The following is a 23,001-nucleotide window of genomic DNA, read 5'->3' as shown; positions in this document are numbered from 1 at the left end:
AAGGAATTGAAATCACACTAACATGACTAACTTAATGACCTCTAACAAAAAGATTTCTTTCTGAATAACCTCTAACTTTTGGCGGGTAATATGATAGTTTAGCTAGTAATTTCTTTTTCTTTCTTAATGTCTCCTCACCATCTTTCAATTGTTGAGTTCCACTAAGGGCGGAACCAGGATTTGTCTACGTGGGTGTAATTTACAATTTTTAAAATTTCTTGTGGGAACAATAGTGACGAATCTTTTTTTTTTTTTTTTTTTTGCTGCTATTATCAATTATAGTGGCATACAAACATTTATAATTTTTAAAATTCTTGTGGGGGCAAGTGCTCCCATTTAAATCCACCCTTAAGTCTAAGATTCAAATCATTGAGATTAACCTTCTACAATTGTCGAGATCAGCAATTATAAATTGTCGATTTGGACCCTTGAACATGAATCATTGTGAGCGACGATTCAAATAGTCAAGATCGATGGTTTGAATGAAAATAAAATTGTTAATATTCACATTTGTCCAAAAATGTCCATAAATTACTTTGTTTGACACTCGACAATTTTTTTTTTTTGTTCTATTTTCACAACAAACGACATTTAAATGTCGACATTTTTTTATTTTTCAATAGAATCTAAAACAAATTTGTCGACATTTTTTGACTAATGTCGAAACTATAATGCCGTCAAGTTTTGAAAAAATGTCGACATTATAAAAGTCGACATCTCACAAATTTTTTTTGTTCAATGTCGATAATAAATTTACAAATCTACCTCGAGATTCATAAAATAAGATCGTAAATGATTTTATTTATTTTGATAAAAATGAGAGTACAAATCTCAATATTTTCTTTGATTAATAGTCAAGTACAAAATAGTGACCTATGTAGTTTTTTTTCTTTCCGGGCTTCACACTTTATTAGTTGAGAAAGTTGCTTTGACCATGACTTTGTTTGTGCATGATCTTTTGTAAAGGCTTCTGTAGATTTTCTTCTCTCCGGATTTCGCACTTTATCAACTGAGAAGGTTTTTTTGACTTCTGAAGAAGAGCTTTATGCTTGATCTTCATTTTAATCCGATTTCGAATTTTTGAAAAAAATTATTTTATCTCTAGAGGAGAGCTTGAGAGTTTCTTCTTCTCTAGAGGGAGAGCTTTTGTCTTTTGAGAAAAAAATTATCCAGATCCCCTCCAAATGAGGGAGACTTTGGTATTTATAGATTAGGGTAAAATGGTATTTATAAATATGCCACCTTATCTAATTGGATTTTACATAATCGGTTTAAATGGTATTTGGTTATTGATCCAATTCATTTTAATGAACTTTGAATTTAATTATGGGCTAACCCGTTTGTTGGGTGTATGGGCCCAATACTTAATGCGGGTCATTTAGATTTGTTGGATAATGGGCTTTATTTGCGAAAACTCATACCCAAACCATATGACGCCCGTCTCAATTAATGGACCCCCAATTTAGACTTGTGGACTCAATTTTGATTTAGGGGGCATGTTGTAAATTTAAAAAATTACGGGACCCGTTTAAATTTTGATGTCTACAAATGCAACTGCAATGATGCGTAGTTTGAAGCAGAGTAGAAGACTATGTATCATTGATCATGCTTATAATCAACGGTGGTTGGAGCTTTAGGGGAAATCGACCATGTGTGAAGAGAGGTCTTTTAATCCTGCAAATATTAACAAACAAATGTCAATGATTCCTTTTAGGGTTATTTTCAAGACACCCGTTTTTTTATGGAAAATGGTTCCAATATTTTTTTATATTTTTATGTGGCATATATATATATATATATATATATATATATATATATATATATATAATATATATATATAGGATCAGGTTCAAACGACAACCATATAGACAACGCGTTTTGTCTTATATGGGCAAAAATGTTTGGAATGGGCTGATTTTTTGTGAGGATGATCTCTATGGTGAGGGGATCATCCTGGCAAAAAATCATCCCATTCCAAAACTTCTAGACCGTCCGATTTTTGTTGAAAAATTATAGACCGTCCAATTTTTGTAAATCAATTTTGATGGGGTTAGAAGTTTTGGAATTTGATGATTTTTTGCCAGGATGATTCTCTCATCACAGAGATCATCCTCACAAAAAATCAGCCCATTCCAAAGATTTTTGCCCATATAAGACAAACACGTTGTCTATATGTGTGTCGCAATGTGTGTTGCAGGAACCCGACCCATATATATATATATATATATAGGGTCCCGTTCAGCACCCTAAGCTTTACCACACACTTTAACAAACGTGTTTTGTCTTACATGGGTTAGAAGTTTTGGAATGGGCTGATTTTTGGTGAGGATGATCTCTATGGTGAGGAGATCATCCTCACCAAAAATCAGCTCATTCCAAAACTTCTAACCCCATCAAAAATGGTTTACAAAAAATGGACGGTCCACAATTTTTCAACGTGTAAACATAGGGCTAAACATTTCGTAATGGGCTGATTTTTGGGGAGGATGATCTTCTAATCATAGAGATCATCCTCACCAAAAATCAGCCCATTCCAAAACTTCTAACCCATGTAGGACAAAAAACATTTGTTAAAGTGTGTGGTAAAACTTAGGGTGCTGAACATTTCCCATATATATATATATATATATATATATATATATATATATATATAGGGGGCGGTTCGTGGGACGTCCCATAAACCAGCTGAGAAACAGATGGTTGAGAGTCGTTGGATATGATGAAAACAATGGTTCGGATCGCATGGGACATCAAATCATTTCTTTTATAATAAATGTAACGAATTTCAAATACATCCTTCTATTTTATTTTAATTTTTTTAAAACCCTCTTCTCTCTCTCACTTCTCTCTCTCACTGTCTCACTGTGTAACACAAATCGATGAAGCCCTCTCATTCCTCTCTCAATCTCTCTCTCTCTCTCTCTCTATTGGGTCCCCACTTGCATAATCTGAAATGTTGGCAACTTTGTTCTTTGATTAAGCAAGCTTGAGCCCCCCACTGAGGATACAACAAATTCAGCTTTATTGGGGATTTCTAACCATTGTGTTTGAGTATAAGCTGGGTATTTCTTCTGTTCAGGTCCACCAAGAGATAATTTCAGGTGGTGAAGTCAAGTGTTTATGTAACGGGGACATCAAATTTCTCTTTAATATATTTTTACACTTATAAAAAAAAAATAGTAACATACGCCCTGTGTTCACTTTTTACATGATAACATCGTCCATGAAGTGAGGTATTTTGTTTGGATGGAGAGGAACCGTGAATGGAATATTGTTTGATAAAGGGAATAGAGGATAAAGATTAAAAGAGATAAGTAGAGAAGAGAATGAGGTATGAGAGGGCTTCGTCATTCGTGTTACACAGTGAGACAGTGAAAGAGAAGAAGGTTTTAAAAAAAAAAAAATTTTAAAAAATTAATTGGAGGGCTTTGTCATTTGTATTACACAGTGAGTGAGTGAGTGAGTGAGTGAGTGAGTGAGAGAGAGAGAGAGAGAGAGAGAGAGAGAGAGGAATGTGAGGGTTTCATGTTACACAGTGAGACAGCAGTGAGAGAGAAGTGAGAGAGAGAGAAGAGGGTTTTAAAAAAATTAAAATAAAATAGAAGGAGGTATTTGAAATTCGTTACATTTGTTATAAAAAAAATGATTTGATGTCCCATGCGATCCGAACCATTGTTTTCATCATATCCAACGACTCTCAATCATCTGTTTCTCAGCTGGTTTACAGGACGTCCCACGAACCGCCCCCATATATATATATATATATATATAGGGAGCGGTTCAGCGGCCCTAAAGTTTAACAAGTTTTGTGCCAAGCTTTTCTGACCGTTCGATCAAAACGCATCCGACGGTTCAGCGGGATTTTTACTGTTTTAAAACAAAAATGTATTTAATTACAATCGACTCCCTGTCAATTCTTAATTTTTTGTTTGAAATCCCTCTTTTGTAAAACAAAGCCCTTCTTCTTCGAAGGCCTCTCCCTGTAACCTAAACAGATAGATGCCCTCTCTCTCTCGTTACAGCTCGAAAGACCCCTCCCATCTCTCTCTCTCTCTCTAGATCTGGTTAGAACAACCATCTGTTCAAAAGTTTCGGAACGACCGAACGGTTCTAGATCTGGTTCGAACGATTGTCTGTTCAAAAACATGGTTCAAAGTTTCTTTCTATTTTGGAAAGCTTCGGTTGAAGACCATTTCGATTTTTCTCTTGATTGAAAACATTGCCTTGATACGAGATTTTAAACCTTTGAGAGGAAGGTTATTACTACAGTTAAATATGGTGATGAAGCAAAGGGTTGGCTCAATGGGGTGATTCAGTCTAGCAGTGGAGAGCGTGTGTGGAAAAGTATCTCATGGTCTACCTAGAGTATGCAAAAGGTATTAGATCTAGAGTGGGAAGGGGCAATGGATTTGTTAGGGAAGAAAAAATTACCCCCCCCCTCCCCGCCCACTTTTTGGCGACTCAGTTTTTAGTGTGCTTGAAGTTCTCCGTCCCCCATGGTGTTTAAACTCTGGGTGGTACAAGCATCAAATTTTGGCTGCCCACATGAACACATTCATACATTTTTGGGGTGATCCATGGTGTTAACATCCATAACTTGTGCAGTTTGGTTTAGATGTTTTTGCTGTTTTTCGGCATCCAGTCAGTCCCATGGTTCACCAAACAAAATTTTTTTTTTTCAACCTTGAGAAGTATGTCAGTTAACTGGCAGTTTTGTTTATGTACCAATTTATGGATTTTTCTATCTTGGATGGCTGTGCAATATTACATTAAATTTCCTTATTTCCATTTTGCAGAATGAGCTAGCTATTCTGGAATTCATACATCTGTTAGTTGAAACCATGGATCGCCATATTGGGAATGTGGTAATTCTTTCACTTGTTGCTCTTTTGATTAATATTCTTGGAATTTGTTTTGTTTGCCACATTCTCTCTGATAAACTAAATTATGCAGTGTGAACTAGACATCATGTTCCATCTAGAGAAGGCACATTTCATGCTGGAGGAAATGGTCATGAATGGGTGTCATTGAAACAAACACATCAACCATTCTGTCACCGATACAATTGATGGACAAAGCTTCGTAGTAGCCCGTTCCAATCAGATACAATCAGTTCTTTGTTGTTGTTTCAAAGTGGGACACTCTTTGATTAGAATGAATGGCTGAGATGGAATCGTCTAGCTTCCAAATTTCTTATGTTCTTAGGGTGGCTGAGCCATCGTTTCGTTTGGAGGATTTAGTTTACTTGGTAAATGCTGTGTATCAAACTGAGCCATCATTACGTTCCTTTATTTTTGGTTGATCAGTTAATAATTGCATTCCTTCATCTCAGATTATTTGTATTTTATAATACCTTGATTCTGTCCTTGATGCCTTATATATGGCATTCGAGGGATCGTACAACCTAAGAAACATAGAGTTGAGGCCCATAAAATGCGGCATTGCTAACAAAATATGTCCCAAAACATGCTGTTGCCACCTCAATTCCTTGGGGTTCTATTGATAATCCACATTGAAGAAAACACCAAAATCCCAAAAATCAAGAGAAACAGGAAGATCAACAGAAATTAAGAGAATCTCCACAAAGAAATATGAAGAAAACTTCAAGAAACCTATAAAACTAAAATGAGCCAATGGAACATAAATCAATCTCCTTACATCAACTGAATACTGCATTATTCTTTGTCTGACTTGAGCATTAAGGGGTTCTATTTCAAGTACATTACCACCTCACCAGGGAGTGCAGATAGCGTGAAGTAATGACTTATGAATACATCCAGTAGGTATTCCAAGTGCTTTTCCAAATGAAACCCAGAGTCCGTCAATACCATTTCAACCCGGTTCACTTTTGGTACACACCGATCTTTGTGGCAAGTTCTACAAAATCTTGTTTTATTTTTGGCTGTAAATCCCCATCTGATTTTCACTGGAAATAGAGATCCCACATGTTGGGAGCTCTCTGACTACCACAATTGGAAAAAAAAAAAAAATCTAACTCAAGCGCAATATACAAATTTTCATAATGGAATAAATGATGCAAGTTTTGTTGCCAATGGAGTCTTTATTTACAAAATCGTAATTCATGTAAACAAGAATTGCATATTAAATACTTCTTTTTCATTTGCCCCAACAAAGATTCCAGGATTTGATGCCCAAGCCGAAAATGCAAAGCCATTGGCTTATCTCGCCATTAAGATCTCCCATGGATGGTTTATGAGAAAGACTCATAGAGTGTAAACCTAAATGCTTGAGTCTTCTTGAGCGCATATCTTCTATCATGGATTTCCCAACGAAGATTTAGAAATGTTCATCTTTTCCTTTGCAGGAATCTCAAATTCTTACTCATTTTATAATTTGAATTGGCCTCGAAAGAAAATCTCTTTCAGGTGAGCTTCTCAATCAGTGTATCCTCTTCATCATCATCCCTATATGTTCCAAGATATGCCTCTTCACCTTCATCCTGATAAGAGAAACTCAGTTCATTATATACACAAAGAAAGGCCAATCTCAAAATAAAGATGGGATTCCTGTTAACATGTTATTAATATGATATGGTAGGCTACAAAACACACTCACGTACCTCCTCAAAGTCATCATCAGAATTATAAGCATCATTCAACCTCGAGTACAATTTTTTGTTACCCGTTTCCTTAACAATCTTGATCTGATCCTGTAAAATTCATGCTGTCGGGAGAAATGGTCATAAGAAGACAGGTATGTTCATGTCATCAAACATAAATTACCTATCAATGAAAAGAAATCATACCAATTCAGATTTTAGCAACTCAATTCTATCCTGAAGATCTAAAATATGATGCTTGAGTGCCTGAATATAGTAATGATTTGCTGCCATGGTTTCAGCTAGGGTACCAGCCACCAAAAGACCTATCCGAGCCTTCGCAATTTTAAGCTCCAACTCTTCTTCATACTTTGGCAACTCTTCTTTCTGAAAGCTGAGTTTGGTTTAAAATTAACAAGTGCAAGAAGAGCAATAAGAAGCATGTTCTCCCATATCTAAGAAAATATTGATTAGCAAAAATAACATTAAAATTTTGATTGGAATTATATCAATTTGAAGATCATCAATAGAGTTTTCACACAAGCATCACAATGCTACAAGTTGCAGAATTGGGACCAAAACTTAGTTCTTATAAATCTTATAAATCTTATAAAACTCTGCTAGAAGAACAACCATCCCCTTCTTGTCAGACCTCATAAGTGACTTCTCAAGCTCTTTTTCAACTTTCTCCAATGCGTCCATTATCTTAGCCTCTGCACCAAGTTCATCGGTGAGGCCTCTCATATAAAAACATGTAGTACATAAGGTATGAGTTGCAATGCACATACTATAAGAAAATGTCCAATAGTCTAAAGGAACATACCTTATTACTTATATCTCTAGTCATTTTTGCATTAGTAGCCTCTTGAGCAAGCTGCATATCCATATGGGCCTCTGCTTCCTATTCTTTTCGTTTGGTTTCCTGCAAGCAACCAGCCTTGAATGTTAACATGTGCCTATATCATGAAAGTCATTATATGTATTTGCATTCTTGAAAACCAACTATGAAATGCTTCCAGACATGCCTTCACACAACTATGAAATAAAAAATAAGATAAATTAAAGCAATAAAAACAAACAAACTCACCAGTCTGATGTCATTCCATCCTGGCTTGTGACAGCTCTAAGAGCAACAACATGAGAATTGTTCTTTGATCGCCTTGCACACCAACTGATCTTAATTGGCAAAAACACTGCAAAAGCTTGCCAGATGGAATCATAAAGTCCTGCGTCCTTGATTGACTGAATATGTAGATTTCCATACATCTATATTGAGATGTTTTGAAGGGCAGATATTATATAAAAGAAGAAAAAAAAATCCAGAGTATGTGAAGACGGCGATGGTGAGAATCGTTCGTTCGGTCGTTCTCTCTGACGAAGGTTCCGAAGGGGGTTTTGAACTGTAACCAAAGAGAGAGAGAGATAGAGAGAAAGAGAGAGAGATTGATTCGTTGAGGTCTCTGCTTGTATTTTGTTTTTGAACGAAGGAAGAAGAGAGGGATTTGTGAGGGACTTAAAACAGACGATGGCGAGATCTAGGGTCGTTCGAACTGGGTTCTAGAGAGAGAGAGAGAGAAAGATGGGAGGGTTTTTTGAGCTGTAACTAGAGAGAGAGAGAAAGATGGGAGGGTTTTTTGAGCTGTAACTAGAGAGAGAGAGAGAGAAAGAGAGGGATTTGAAGTAGAGCTCGTCTTCGTTTCTGAACGAAAGAAGAAGAGAGTCGAAGATGAGAGGTTCTTTTAAGGGAGAGGGCCTCCAAACAGAAAACAAAGATGTTTGAGGGGGCAACTTGTAAAAATGCAATTATTTAACTTAAAACCGTGTATTCAATCTGACCCGTCGGATGCGTTTTGATCGAACGGTCGGAAAAGCTTGGCACAAAACTTGTTAAACTTTAGGGCCGCTGAACCGCTCCCATACATATATATATATATATATATATATATATATATATTAGAAGTTTTTCATTTTCTTAAAATATTTTAAGAAAATGCTTATTTTAGGAGAGCGTTTTAGGAAAACATTTGGAGAAAAATATTTTCTAAAAGCTTTTAGTTGAAAACTGATTTTGAGATTTTCACATCTTTTATGAAAATATTTTCAGGAAAAATGTTTCTCTAAAGGAAAGAATTTCAAGAAAAATTCCTCAAAGAAATTAATTGTTTTTTTTATGAAAGCATCTTCAAAATTTTCATGAAAAATATTTTCCAAAATTTTAGTGAAAATCATTTTGATGAAATATATTTTTGTGTGAAAATCATTTTCGAGAAAATAATTTTTTTTTTCACATTTTTCTCGATTCTTTTCCTCACGCCTCTTTTCTTACTCACATATAAGATTTTTGTTCCTACCAAGGGTCGTTGAGATCAAATGGATTATCATATTAACAATCCAAAACCTCAGAACTCTATATTTCATGGAGAAAACTTAGATCCAAGCAAATATATATATTTTTTATTTTACCTGATCCAAGGTTCTAAAGAAATGGGTGGCTACCAAATTTACATCGAACTCCCCAATTTAGAATTAAAATTCAATGGAGAAATTTATTTGACTCATATAATTTTATTATCTACAAAATGAGACATTATATCATATTTTTATTATGACCCAAAGTGAGCTCAAAACCCTTTAGTAAGATTTGAATCTTACTAAGTCAGTAGGCTTAGGTTACTATTTTTTTTTACCGATAGTTTTTATTTCTTTTAAAAAAACGATGAAACGCTTGGTGCCGAAAAAAAATCGGGGTTTTTAACTTTTTATAGGCCAACGGTGAGAAAAAATTGGGGTTTAACAGTTAAAAGTTGGAGTGTCAATATAAGAAAAAACAAAGTAAAAAAAAAAACCAAATCATCTGTTTCCCTTCCATCTTTGAACTGTTCTTGCATCTCGACGACTCCCCCTCTCTCTCTTGCTCTCGGCTTCTCTATCTGTTCGAACTCTTCCGCCGCCTTCACAGATCTCGACGACTTTCAGTCGTCTGTTCTCTCAGGCTTTCTTTTCTTCTTCTTTCTTCGTTCGAGATCTACTTGAATGGCTCCTCAATTTCCTTCCCTGTTCAGATCCTTCCCCTTCAAAGTCCTCCCAACATGAACAGAAAAAGGAACGATTCGACTCCTTGCAAATTGCCTCGCCAAGAACTCGTGAAGAGGAATCTTACTTTCTTCTTTCTCATTATCATCATAATCATCTGCATGTTAACTGGCAAGGATTTCGCATTTTCACAACCAAGATCGATTTTCACTTTCCATGATCTCGAATTACAAATCGATTTCTTAAATTCGGGTGAGACGACTTGATTCGAGTTCCATACTTCGGATTTGTCGAATTCGAATAGGGATTCTGAATAAATCTGATTAGCTCTCTCTCTCTCCAGAGAGAAATCGATAACTGGGTTTGAAATTGGCCTCCATTAAAGAAGAAATCTCGAGATTGAAATGTCAATCTGTTTGTTTTTGTTTTCACCGAAGAGTCCCACGTCCCCCCGTTGATTACTATATATATATATATATATATATAGGGTCACGTTCCTAAGACTCATATTCAGACTCACATTGCGACACACCGTTTTGTCTTATATGGGCAAAAATGTTTGGAATGAGCTGATTTTTTGTGAGGATGATCTCTGTGATGAGGGGATCATCCTGGCAAAAAATCATCCCATTCCAAAACTTCTAACCCCATCAAAATTGATTTACAAAAATTGGACGGTCTATAATTTTTCAACAAAAATTGGACGGTCTAGAAGTTTCATAATGAGCTGATTTTTGGCAAGGATGATCTCCTCACCATAGATATCATCCTCACAAAAAATCAGCCCATTCCAAATATTTTTACCCATATAAGACAAAACGGTGTGTCGCAATGTGAGTCCCAATATGAGTCTTAGAAACACTGTTCATATATGAACAGTGTTTCTAAGACTCATATTGGGACTCACATTGCGACACACCGTTTTGTCTTATATGGGTAAAAATATTTGGAATGGGCTGATTTTTTGTGAGGATGATATCTACGGTGAGGAGATCATCCTTGCCAAAAATCAGCTCATTATGAAACTTCTAGACCGTCCAATTTTTGTTGAAAAATTATAGACCGTCCAATTTTTGTAAATCAATTTTGATGGGGTTAGAAGTTTTGGAATGGGATGATTTTTTGCCAGGATGATCCCCTCATCACAGAGATCATCCTCACAAAAAATCAGCTCATTCCAAACATTTTTGCCCATATAAAGCAAAACGGTGTGTCGCAATGTGAGTCTCAATATGAGTCTTAGGAACGTGACCCATATATATATATATATATATATATATATATATTTAAGATGAAGAGGGTTGGGTTTGACTCAACCTCTCCTTCTCCATCGTCTCTTTCTTCACCGAACCATCAATCCTACTTTGATAAGGACTCTCCTTCAAGTTACGATTGATCCCTTCTCTAGATTTTCCAATTTTTTTATTTTTTTTTAAAATTGTATGAGAGGTCCCCACAATTACGTGGGAGTCTTTTCTTTCTCCGAAGAGAATTGCACACGACTTGGTGTTTCTGTACCGGTTTGTTTCCTTCTCTTTTTCTATCTCACTCCACCGCTTAACACAAACAACATCTCCTCCTCAGACTCTTCCTATTTCTTCTTATTTATTCCAATTTTTTTTTTAAATAAATAAAATTACAGCAACTCATCTGTAGTTTTAAGATTCAAGATTCAAGATTGTTGATTAGGACTAATCTTAGTCTTCCAACTCATCTCAAACACAGAGATTTTCCATTATCAATAAGAGTTCTAATTCAAAGCAAACTCAAAACTTGGTTCAAAGAAGACTCCCATTCATTCTATAAATAGAGCATATGACTGCTGTTGATGGCTAATTCTTGAAGGGATTTGCAGCAACAAATTGGTTCTTGGAGTGCTACGTGCCTGTAGGTACTGTTTTCTCCTTTTTTCTTTTCTTCTGGCTTTCCTACCATTTTTGTTGTTGTGCTTTTACTTGAATTCTTCCACTCTAAACGCCAAACCTTTGAGACCTTTTGAGCAATTTCAATAGCAGCTAATCCTGTCATACGGTGTTGACATCTGTTAGGTAAGAAAACTAGACAATAATATTGCATCTTCTTGCCAATAGAGTCTGCAGCTTGTAGAATATTAACCTTCAACTTTGTAATAACAAAATCCTGCTTCCTAAGCCTACCCTTTCTCAGAGAATCACATAGTGGAGAAAAAGGATTCGAGATTTCTATCAAAGATGGAGTATGTTGAATACAAGATGTGAATATGGGATTAATTGCTCAAGTTAACATGACGGCGAATCGTATGTTCCCGCTTTATCTCCACAACACCACTCATTCATGCTTCTCAGCAAAATTGAAGGATGTGGCATGGCTATGGAATTTTCGCTATGGTCACCTAAACTTTGGTGGATTGAAGACTCTACAGCAGAAAAATATGGTGACTGGTCTTCTTCAAATTACAGCTCCCTCTGAAGTTTGTGAATAATGTGTTAGCAAACAACACCGTAACCAATTTCTGTAAGGAAATTCATGGAAAGCAAAGAAGCAATTGGAGCTTGTTCATTCTGACATTTGCGGGCCAATAAACCCATTTTCCAATGGAGGTATAAGATACCTAATTACTTTCATTGATGATTTTAGCCGAAAAACATGGGTATATTTTTCGCACGAGAAATCAGAAGCTTTTGTAGCCTTTAAAAATTATAAAGTGCTTATTGAGAAAGAAATTGGCAGCCCGATAAAGGTACTTCGCACTGATCGTGGAAGAGAATATAACTCACATGAATTTGTAAATTTTTGTGAGACCCTTGGAATCAAAAGGCAACTTACAGCAGCTTATACACCTCAACAAAATGGTGTTTGCGAGAGAGAATCGTACCATTCTGAATATGGTTTGAAGCCTTCTGACAAAGAGCAACATATCAAAAGATTTCTGGCCTGAAGTAGTAAATTGGAGCATTCATATTTTGAATAGAAGTCCCACACTTGCTGTTCAAAATATGACATCGGAGAAAGCATGGAGCGGACAAGAGCCATCAGTAGATCATTTCAGAATTTTTGGGTGTGTTGCCTATTGAAAGCGCCCTCGATCTGCGGGGTGCGCGAATCCGCTTTTGACCCTTGAGGTTTGGGAGTCGCCACCTAGTTATTTCGGTCTAGGAACCGATCAATGACTCTAAACGGATAAAAGCTAATCTAAAACCAAGAAAACTGAATTCGGGGATCATGTTACGGGATTGGAAGGTGTTAGGCACCAATCCCGCCCGGCCAAAGCCAGTCTCTACTAAATTCCCAAGTAGATTACATTGCTAAAACCTAGATAAGAAAATAAATAAAAATAAAAGGTTTACCTTTCCGATGGCAAGGACTTGGTTCCCTCAGATCTGACAAAAAGAACTCCTTGTACCGTGCTCTCTTGCTTCGTTCTGCTTCCGGATTTGACTTCGGATCTCCGAGGCAAGGTATCTCCTTGTTTTTGAATCTGAACTCTTCAAGTTCGTTGCGGATTTGGGGATGTTTTTAGAAGGCTTTTGGGTGTTTTCTAGACTAAAATTGAAGGAGGGATGTTAGCTAAGGAGTTGGGGCTCCAAAACTAGGGTTTATGGGGGGCTAGGGGAGCTTCTAGACCTACTTCTCTTAGGATTTATGATTTGATACGAAAATAGGGTGTGAGCACCTCTATTTATAGATGTTTTTTAGGGTTGATTTGGATAGAGTTAGTGTTTAATTAGAGATTTTAATTAGAGTTGTGTTTTAGTTAAAATTGTTTTAGGTAGAATTGTGTTTTAATTAGAATTGTTTTAGGTAGAATTATTTTTTAGTTAGAACTCTATTAGATAGAGTTATTATTTAATTAGATCTTTATTATGACTTTTGGTCTTATTTGATTGACTTTTAATATTTTGACTTTAGTCTTAATTGATTGACTTTTAATATCTTGACTTTAGTCTTGCTTAATTGACTTTAGTCTCACTTGATTGACTTTAATACTTTGACTAAAGTCTTGCTTGATTGACTTTAAATTTTTGGAGAACCCCCTTCCATTATTTCTTTAATTCTTTGGACCCCCAAATGGAGGGGTCCTTAAAGAAATATCCCACGAACCCTCAACAATTTTGCCTGAGAGTCCGATTAATCGATTTTTTAGGTTCAAAATTTAAATTAATTTCATTAATGTTTCACTTTAATTATTTATATTTTATTTATTAATTTCGAATTTTTTAATTATGAAAATTGTGAAATTACCGTTTTGCCCCCGGAGAGGACTTTTCACGTTTTAAGTCGGTTTTTAATGTTCTAGGATGTTTTAGAATCGATTTTTCGTAAGGAATTCAATGGAAATATTAGTTTTTGTTATTTATGAAGCTTTTTGTGTGAAATGGTTATGAACTTTATGAGGGGTATTTTCGTAATTTTGTCGAATTCTGTGAAAATTGGCTAAACGATTTATTTGGTTTCGATTTATTATTTTATGTGTTTGAATGAGTTTTCCTAAGCGTAACGTAGGCTCTAGGGTTGTTTTGATGTTAGGGGTATTTTGGTAATTTGATAGTTTTTTAGTGATTTTTATCGTGAAGCTTCTTTTTGTCTGAAAAATGATGATTTCTATGTTTCTGGAGTTGTATTTTCCTAACGTAACGTGGTTTCTAAGGTTTTGTTAGTTTGAGATACCTCATCCGGATTTCTGAAACACATCTGGTAACAAAATAAAGCAATGGAATACACATCCATCATTGGGAATCATTGCGATCGGGTTGACGAGTTGATTAATCAGGTGAGTGCAAAAATGGGGTGTCTACACCTATGCCCATATTCCAGATCAGAGAAGAAAAAAACTAGATGACAAGGGAGAGAAATGCGCTTTTCTTGGTCTTAGTGCTTACTCAAAAGCTTACAAGCTTTTTCAATCCTAGCACCAAGAAAGTTGTTATTAGTTGCGATGTTGTTTTCGATGAAGATCAAACTTGGTCATGGAATGAGAATGATGTTAGAAAACAAATTCCAACTATTTTTGATGGAGAAAATGAAGATGAAAGGCAGCAGCAAGTAGAGAATGAACAACAACTAGTTCCAACAACTATTCAAGAAGAAGAGCGACCTCAACGTACTAGAAAAAGACCTGCATGGATGACAGATTATGAGGTAACTGAAATTGATCAATCTGAGGATCCACTTACACATTTTGCTCTATTTTCAGATTGTGACCCTACCATTTTTGAAGCGGCTATGAAAGAATCAAAATGGCGGAAGGCAATGGATGAAGAAGAAATTGTAGCAATTGAAAAGAATAAAACTTGGGAGTTGACTGAGCTTCTGAGAGGGCGCAAGACAATTGGTGTCAAGTGGGTGTACAAGACAAAATTAAAGGAGAGTGGTGAAGTCGACAAGTACAAGGCGCGCTTAGTAGCTAAAGGCTACAAGCAAGAGTTTGGCGTGGATTATAAAGAAGTTTTTGCCCTGTTGCAAGACATGACACCATCAGATTGGTGATTGCTTTAGCTGCTCAAAATTCATGGCCTATCTTCCAATTGGACGTGAAATCAACATTCTTTCATGGTGACCTACAGGAACAGGTATTTATTGATCAACCTCCTGGATATGTGAAGACTAGAAGTGAATATAAGTTGTATAAACTCAAAAAGACGTTATACGGGCTAAAACAAGCTCTACGAGCTTGGTATAATCGTATTGAGACCTATTTTTTGAAAGAAGATTTTAAAAAATGTCCATATGAGCATGCACTATTCATTAAAATTGGTGATGATGAAGAAAAATGCTCATTGTGTGCTTATATGCGGATGATCTTATTTTCACGGGAAATGACAGTGTCATGTTTGATAAATTTAAGAAGTCCATGATGGTTGAATTCGATATGTCTGATCTTGGAATGATGCATTATTTTTTGGATATTGAAGTGGTGCAATCTACCAATGGAATTTTTATCTCTCAAAAGAAGTTTGTGCAAGAAATCTTAGACAAGTTTCAAATGAAGAACTACAATTCTGTTAGCACGCCATCAGAAGTTCCCGAAAGAAAGAAGGTTGACAGCACCTTTTAAAAGAAAATTGTGGGAAGCTTAATGTATTTGACTGCCACAAGGCCTGATATTATGCATGCCGTAAGTCTCATTAGTAGATACATGGAATGCCCAAGGAGTTGCATCTTTTAGCTGCCAAGAGGATTTTTCGATACTTGCAAGGAACCCTAGAATATGGGTTGTTTTACAATAAGGGTGGAAGTTAGCTTTGTTTGTTTTTACTGACAGTGACTATGCAAGTGATCTTGATGATAGAAAGAGTACGTCTGGCTATGTGTTCATGATGTGTTCAGCAACTGTTTCATGGAGTTCAAAGAAGCAACCGATTGTCACTTTATCAACAATCGAAGCAAAGCTTGTTGTTGCAATTGCATGTGCTTGTCAAGCCATTTGGCTAAGGAAAATTCTTGAGGAGCTGCACTTCAAACAACAAGAATCTACTCTACTTTATTGTGACAATAGTTCAACAATTAAACTTTCCAAGAATCCTGTTTTGCACGGAAGAAGCAAGCACATTGATGTTAAGTATCATTAAAGATGGAGCTATCGATCTTATTTATTGCAGAAGTGAAGATCAAGTTGTTGACATATTTACCAAACCCCTCAAATTACTTGTGTTTCAGAAGTTGAGGAAGTTACTTGGTGTCTGCACTTCGCAAGATCGTGATTAGTGGGTGTTTGGTTGTTGATATGTACTAAATTGAGTGTTTAAAAACATCAGTTTAAGAAAGGGATTGATGAAAATATCATCACGTGGGCATGTTATTATTAGGAATTTTTTATTCAATTTTCTATTGTTGCATGACTTGGCTTATAGTTATTAACCGGGTCTATAGGATGTTAGTGGTTTTTTGTACGTGTCAAGATTTGTTAGCATGATCCTTAGTTTTACCCTGTCCATAGGAGCTCCGTGTTTACTTTTTTGTTTTACATGTTCGGATGAGTGCCTAGTTTAGTGGTAGACTGTTGAGTTGTAATGCCTATATATAGGCTACTTAGTTGATGAAATTAATGTGACCAGAGAATTCAGCATTTCCTCTCTCATCTTTTAATAGCTCTGTCCTCTATTTACACATAGATAAAAGTTAATATTTAACAATGAGGTGGAAAGTTGGGTTTTCGGTTAATTTTTGTCGTACATTGAACATCTTTTAGTGTTTTCAGATGTTTATTGATCTTCTTAAGAATCGGTTCGGTTCTGTTTTTGTTTTTGTGAAATTGGTTTCCAAATGTTTGGTTAGATGATCAGATTCTTGCGAAATCATAGCCATGTATATTGTAGACTTGACTTTTTTTATAGGTTTCATCAAAGTGTATAATCTTCTTGGTTTCATGGATAAAAGAGAATAAAAAGAGCTGCTGGGGAAAAAATATATATAATTTTTTCTTCCCTTGTTAGTCTTCTTCAATGGACACGTGCACACACACACATATTGATTTTATAATTGAAGGTATGGATTAAATGAAATCATTTTTAGAATAAGAATGTTATTATCCTTGTTAATTGTTATTGTAAGTTTGGTTATTTTGAGTGAAAGCTCTTGGTTTGCTAGGAGATTAAGATCTGATCCTCTTGACCGGAGAAAAATCCAATTGATCACTTTTTGTTTCTTGATTTTTTTTTTCTTTTTCTCTATTTGAGTTTAGGAGACTTGTGGTCCTTCATTGCAGTGCAAACTTGAATTGTTTTGTATTTTGACTTAACACATAAAGCAAGCAAATGGGTGGTGGTTGATATGAGATTGATTCCCAAATAAGCAAATGCCATTGTTCACCCAATATTTGTATAGAGTATAGATGATGTTGGTGCAGTTTTCAAAATTCAATTCACTATGTTTTCTGTATGTAATTACCTTCTATATATATTCTGCCTGGAACTAAGGTAACTTGCCTCTCTCTCTCTCTCTCTTGTCCTTTTTTGTGTCTCCCAATTGATACAAGTTGTCCCAATGGACTTTGTGATGTGAGATTCTGCAGTCCCTGATCTCTTATATATTTCCTTTTACAAGTGGATTAGTCATAGGAAGCCGGCATCAATTCTTGAAAAAAATCCAATTGAGTCATACCAGTAGTTCAGTTATTATGGTTAAGCTTCACTTTAAATCTTTCACACTTTTTTCAACTAATAGTTACGTTGATTTGAGCCAAACATAGAAGGTCATGGTTTCTTTTTGTCCATCTTTTGATGATTTTAACACCATGTCTTTTGTTCATTTCTGAAATGCCACATTAGACAAAAGTCAGAAGCATATACAAGTGACTGTTTTTATTAGATGTACAAGTATTTTTTTTTATTCCTGAAATCTATATTTATTTCTCGTATTGTGCAAGTTCTGAAAAAGCTCTAGGTGCTCATTTGAACCTAGGCATTGAATGAAGAAACAAGTGACATATGGAAATACTCTTTAAACTTAGCATCAACATCCGATTTCATCAGTGATAGATTCTGAGATTGGCTAAGTGAATTGCATCTCAGCTGTGAACATTTGTCAGGCCAACAATATCCTTGACTTTGTGCAAATGAGTGGGAAGTATTTAAGTTGAAAATTCCAGATGCCTCCTTTGCAAATGAGGCACAGTTGCTGATTGGTGATTAATCGTCTTATTACAGGTAACCATAGTTTCAAAGTATTATTAGTCATTTTTTGGCAAGGGAATCGGTTCCATATCTGGTTTCTATAAATGCCTTGTAGGAGTCTGTTGACCTTATGATCTATCACCCCACAATCACCATTCAAACTCATTTCTATGATATATGAATACTTTATTTTATTTTATTTTAAACATGGCTTGCTTCTAGAATGATCTATTTTCTATGAAGATGGGGAGATTGAATACAATCCGTTCCATATAATTTTGGATGATGAAGGGGAGGTGTATTTTTGGTTTGCTATGTGATTGACCCATCCTAATTCAAGAGTAAAATGACAATTCTATAAGACTAGGAAGACCGATTATGTTTTATGGAGAGAATCAAGAAACAAAATGTGCATAAATTGAGCGTGTAGCAAAGATGGGGATACACTTAGATAGATGTGTGGAGAAGCTAGGAAAGACAATTAGAAATAAACTTTCAACATCCTTTTCTTTTGATGCAATTACTGGATCTGATATTTGTATTACAGATATGTTTATAGGTGTTGAGAACTCTATTCTATATGATGTTTTCATTCTATTCTCTTGTACTGCAGTTGGCAATGACTGTTTCCTGTTTCTGTGCAAGCAATTTTGAAGTGTTTCCCGTATTAGGATACACTCTTGAAAGTTGGGTAAGCCATGCAATTTTATTTTGTTCTTTTTATGTAAGTTGGATTTTTCCCAGGATTGTGGTTTTCCATATTTAATATTAATAGTATTAGTTGACTATGGTTAAGTTCAAATTGATGTGGGTAGTAATATGAAGTGAAGCAAACTGATTCGTGGATTTTATATTTTTCTTTTGTTTTGGGGTCTGGTGAACTATGGGTTCTCTGTTTTAATGTCACTAATGTGGTTGATGATTCTTATCTAATTCAATCTTTATTGTTATAGTGTCCCACTTTTGCTTCTGAGGGCATTTTAATTTTATGCCCCGTACTTGTGAAAGATCTATTAGAATTCAAACATTGAAGTTTCCTTCATTCTCTTGTCACTGAGAAAACTTGGTCTTAATGAGTGCTAATGTGTTATGAAGTGGTTTTTTATTGATAAAAGGAGTGCCTTCCCATCATTCTTTAGTATAGAAGAACATGGGCTTGGGCATTGAAGAATTTTAAGGCCTCATTGCTTGTAGTATTGGGAGCTATGATTTTCTTTCCACTGCACTTATAGCTTTTGCTGAAATGTAATTCTCTTCCAAGTAGTTTGATAAATATAAATTATTTTTTCCCAACAGCAGTCAATGGTTGTTTATAATGGCTGTTTATAATCAGCTAATTTTTTTCATGCTTGGTATCATGGTATGTAGCTACAATTTCATTATATGTGGATCCTCAGTGAATTCTATAGAATGGGGAATCGACTCTTGTTAAGTGGGGTGGTGTGTAGGCAGGCCAATGTGGGCAAGGAACTTTCTGAATTATTTGGCCTCTACTTCTCTTCCCTTCACCAGAAAAGTCTCTGACGATTTTCTCTCTGTCACCGCCTTCCAGACCTTGACGATGAGTTTACTAATTGGCAGAGTTTTGTAATTTATTTAATTATATGGACCCAGATTTAATTACTGCTAGTATAAAAAAATGTCAATACCATTGAATTGGAATTGCACCGTCTCATCATACATAAAATGTGATCTAATTATCCCTATCTATTTAATAAATCTTCTTTGTTTCTGTACTTTTAATTGTATTTTTTACTATCAAAGATAGTGTTTAAGTACCTAAACCAATATGCCAAAAGGTCTAGACCCGTTGGAATGATGTAAAATGTAAGCTCTTAATGGACGTTCGTATATCATACAAGGAGTTCCCTCTGTATTTGTGGTTGGTTGTTTGTGTCAGGTTGGTGGGAGCGGTTATAAGAGAGGAGTAGTGGAAGCAAAGCTGAAAGTGGCAACAGGTTTGGGAGGAATTTCTTGAGCATGGCAGCAAAATGTTCTCCCATTCCAAGAGGTGCATGCATAGAAAAAAGACATGTTAGTAGAGTTGAGCTAACAGCATTCAACTTTCACTAAAACTGGCTAGTATTTGGTCTTTTCTTCCTTTATAAGCATCCTCTTTATGATTGGCATGAGTAATCTAGATTCTTACTACTCGATGAATGACATGCAGGTGAAACCTCCGACGGATTTATTGGTTATGGCATTGTATTTGATGAGTTGGAAATGAGCTAAGAACCAATTCCATAATTCCAGATGGAGATTTCATAGAGTTGGAAGGTTTGGTCTGCTCTCTTGTAGGCATTGATTCTTTAGGATAACTAAGAAAAATAAAGGGACCATTTCAAGTGGTACATTGAAATCACATCTTGACGCTTTGATTAAATTATTGCTCTACCAGTTTTACAGTGGACATGTCAACATGTCAAGGTAATTTCTCGATATTAATTTTGTGTTTTCTGTGCTCTTTTGCTTTATTGAAGAAAATCCTTCAATGGTTCTTGATTTCTATTGGTCTATTTGTCTCTGTGCATGTGGGTGCATTTTTTTAAATAGATAAGATAAAGAAAAGAAACAGAACAAATGGGAAGGTCGAGATGGCCCTCCTAAAAAGCAAACAAAAAATAAAGCAACAACCACCACCACTAAGGCAAAGCAATGCTACAAATGACATCCCACATTTTTATGTAACTTCTTAGGAAATTGAATTACTAACGTTCTTCTGATTGTTGTATTTTAATTGTAGTAATATGTTGTGCATGATATTTGAGTGATGTATTTTAATTAATATTTTGCATGGTTTTATACAGGGTCCTATCAGAATATAAGCGGGGAGACGCATGTCTTGAGTTTTTGTGGAATATAAATCAACATATCCCAAAGAAATGATTTAAGGTTAATGGCAGGGGACAACCAGTTGGCGATGATCAGCTTCTACTTCACATTGTCAAGAACAACCTTCAGAAACCAATTGTTGAGCCTTTTGTTACTAATGGCAATCGTTACAACCTAGGTTGTAACCAATAACCCATAACCAACAAGCTCAACCTGTTTTACCCAATGAAACCAGTTTCAACTACTCATCATTAAGGTATTATATCCAATACACATGATTTGAGAGACATCTTTTAGAATATCATTCTGCCATACTATATATGTCCATCTTTGTTTTGTAGATCAGGATCTGGCAGACTATGATGATGACAATGATGATGAAGACCATGATATCCCATCTAGGAGTAAGTCAGAAACTTCCAACAGAGACGCAAAATGGAAATCTTCTAATAAGGAGCTTGAACTCACAAAAAGCAAGGTTGGATAAAGCAGTGAGCGATAGCGTTGTTGCAGCCTGTTCAACATGAGGCGATGTGCCATCACCCAGTAAGGAAGCAACTACTGTGCACAATATTACTCACTACCCTGACGTGAAATGCAATTTTGGATGAAGAAACCCATGGTGAGATCTTACCTGCATTGCTAAAAAGTTGTTCTGATTGTTTACCCAATAGACAGGGCACTAAACAATCAGATGGAGAGAACTGTCAACTAATGCCCCCAAATGCTAACAATTCCTCATAAATCCAGAAAAATAATTTTTTTAAATTATAAATCCAGAAAAATAAATTCAGAAGAATATTTTTTTAAATTATAAATCCAGAAAACCACTGTCTAAAACAGTCGTTTTTGCCGACGGTCCAAAATCGTCGTTTTTTCTGACATTGATCAGCATTTGCAAATTAAATGCAACTCCTTTTAAAACGACTGTCTTGGACAGTCGTTTATTGCTCATTATGACGTAGTGCCACAACACGAGATTTTACCTAAAGGCTACGTCCATGGAGGTATGAGTGTTGGAGCTCAATTTCAGTATGAAAAAAACATGGTAAATTGATACAAGAAAACACCTCTATCATTTAACTTCACATTCTTTTAGATCTCAATCTTCTCAAACCTCTCAACCTCTCCTCTTTAGGTTTTCTTTCTTTCTCTACTCTCTCCTCTAGAGAAGACTTAGACTTAGAATTACAACAAAAGAAAATAAAAACTCTTTAAGAAGCACCACATAAGTGGGCCATTTACATAAGTTGCAAGTTCAACCTAAATTACCTTGGACCTGTCAAAAACAAAACATTCTTGGACCGGACCTAATATGTTTTGAGTCATACTTCAACACATAATTCTGTCTGACCCAAGTCAATATTTTATAGAAAAAAAAAACTGATTTAGCATTAGAGTGCATATATGCAAGTATCCATTCGAGTTCCTAAGGTGCTCGAAGAAGTCTAGAAGAAACTCATAATTGTATTACACATCTCAGGGCATTAGGATGATTTTTGCCACTCCCCTACAACCAACACACCCACACACCAAATGCATATAAAGAGGTGTAATTAGCTTTTTCAAGCTTCTAAAGAACCCAATGATGATATGTATATGTATCTAAGGCAATCTATCCAACATAGTCCTAGTCCTAATGAGACTTGCAAAACCACTTCCAGCATGAGTTTTACTAGTGGATCTCAATTATAGTGGAACCACCCATTTGACATGAAGTCATGCTTGACGACTTGATAAGAATTCGTATAAACTATAAATTATAAAATAAGTACAAATTTTGTATAGAAAACATTCTTGAGTCTTAGTAAACAATACAGAAGAAGGATACATGATTGATTTACATGACTAGACATAGTAACTTAGACATACAAATACCATAAATAAAAAAGTGCAAAAATGTATCAAAAGAAAGTTTTAGCTTAGATGTCTTATTGAATGATCATCGAGCTGCCATCTCTAATTCTAGTGTGTAGTGATCCCTCA

The 23,001-nt window shown here is 35.5% G+C and overlaps 1 protein-coding gene and 3 long non-coding RNA genes across 9 annotated transcripts; 3 read left to right on the top strand and 1 right to left on the bottom strand.

Annotated features, from left to right (window-relative positions):
* The first annotated feature begins 3,796 nt into the window (after window positions 1-3,796).
* On the top strand, window positions 3,797-5,443 carry LOC147381703 (uncharacterized). The gene is made up of 3 exons (XR_015174419.1): window positions 3,797-4,376; window positions 4,797-4,865; window positions 4,954-5,443. It is a non-coding gene; the product is annotated as an uncharacterized LOC147381703 (long non-coding RNA).
* A 479-nt stretch (window positions 5,444-5,922) lies between these two features.
* On the bottom strand, window positions 5,923-8,413 carry LOC147381702 (uncharacterized). 2 transcript variants are annotated; one of them, XR_015174421.1, is made up of 5 exons: window positions 7,647-8,413; window positions 7,383-7,481; window positions 6,767-7,272; window positions 6,581-6,684; window positions 5,923-6,460 (listed from the first exon to the last, which is right to left on the bottom strand). It is a non-coding gene; the product is annotated as an uncharacterized LOC147381702 (long non-coding RNA). The 2 variants fall into 2 exon arrangements; XR_015174420.1 differs by having other exon boundaries at window positions 6,581-7,272.
* A 2,450-nt stretch (window positions 8,414-10,863) lies between these two features.
* LOC147381701 (uncharacterized) lies at window positions 10,864-15,322 on the top strand. The gene is made up of 3 exons (XM_086430062.1): window positions 10,864-11,483; window positions 11,641-12,638; window positions 14,370-15,322. The coding sequence occupies exon 3, from the start codon at window positions 14,408-14,410 to the stop codon at window positions 15,056-15,058; it is 651 nt and encodes a 216-aa protein (XP_086286188.1). The 5' UTR covers window positions 10,864-11,483; window positions 11,641-12,638; window positions 14,370-14,407; the 3' UTR covers window positions 15,059-15,322.
* A 2,360-nt stretch (window positions 15,323-17,682) lies between these two features.
* On the top strand, window positions 17,683-21,486 carry LOC147381700 (uncharacterized). Of its 5 annotated transcripts, none has more exons than XR_015174415.1 (6): window positions 17,683-18,216; window positions 18,797-18,874; window positions 20,084-20,194; window positions 20,354-20,610; window positions 20,991-21,271; window positions 21,357-21,486. It is a non-coding gene; the product is annotated as an uncharacterized LOC147381700 (long non-coding RNA). The 5 variants fall into 5 exon arrangements; XR_015174417.1 differs by having other exon boundaries at window positions 18,731-18,874; XR_015174414.1 differs by having other exon boundaries at window positions 17,683-18,874.
* The last annotated feature ends 1,515 nt before the right edge of the window (window positions 21,487-23,001 follow it).

The sequence above is a fragment of the Akebia trifoliata genome, unplaced genomic scaffold, assembly GCF_017979445.1.
Source record: "Akebia trifoliata isolate Shusen 1 unplaced genomic scaffold, ASM1797944v1 Contig00292, whole genome shotgun sequence".
Classification (NCBI taxonomy): domain Eukaryota; kingdom Viridiplantae; phylum Streptophyta; class Magnoliopsida; order Ranunculales; family Lardizabalaceae; genus Akebia; species Akebia trifoliata.
Note: the sequence above shows the minus strand (reverse complement) of the source record. Positions and strands in the feature narration are given on the sequence as shown.

Excerpts from the sequence above, each read along its gene's own strand:
- LOC147381701 (XM_086430062.1), top strand. The coding sequence starts at position 14,408 with ATGACAAGGGAGAGAAATGCGCTTTTCTTGGTCTTAGTGCTTACTCAA.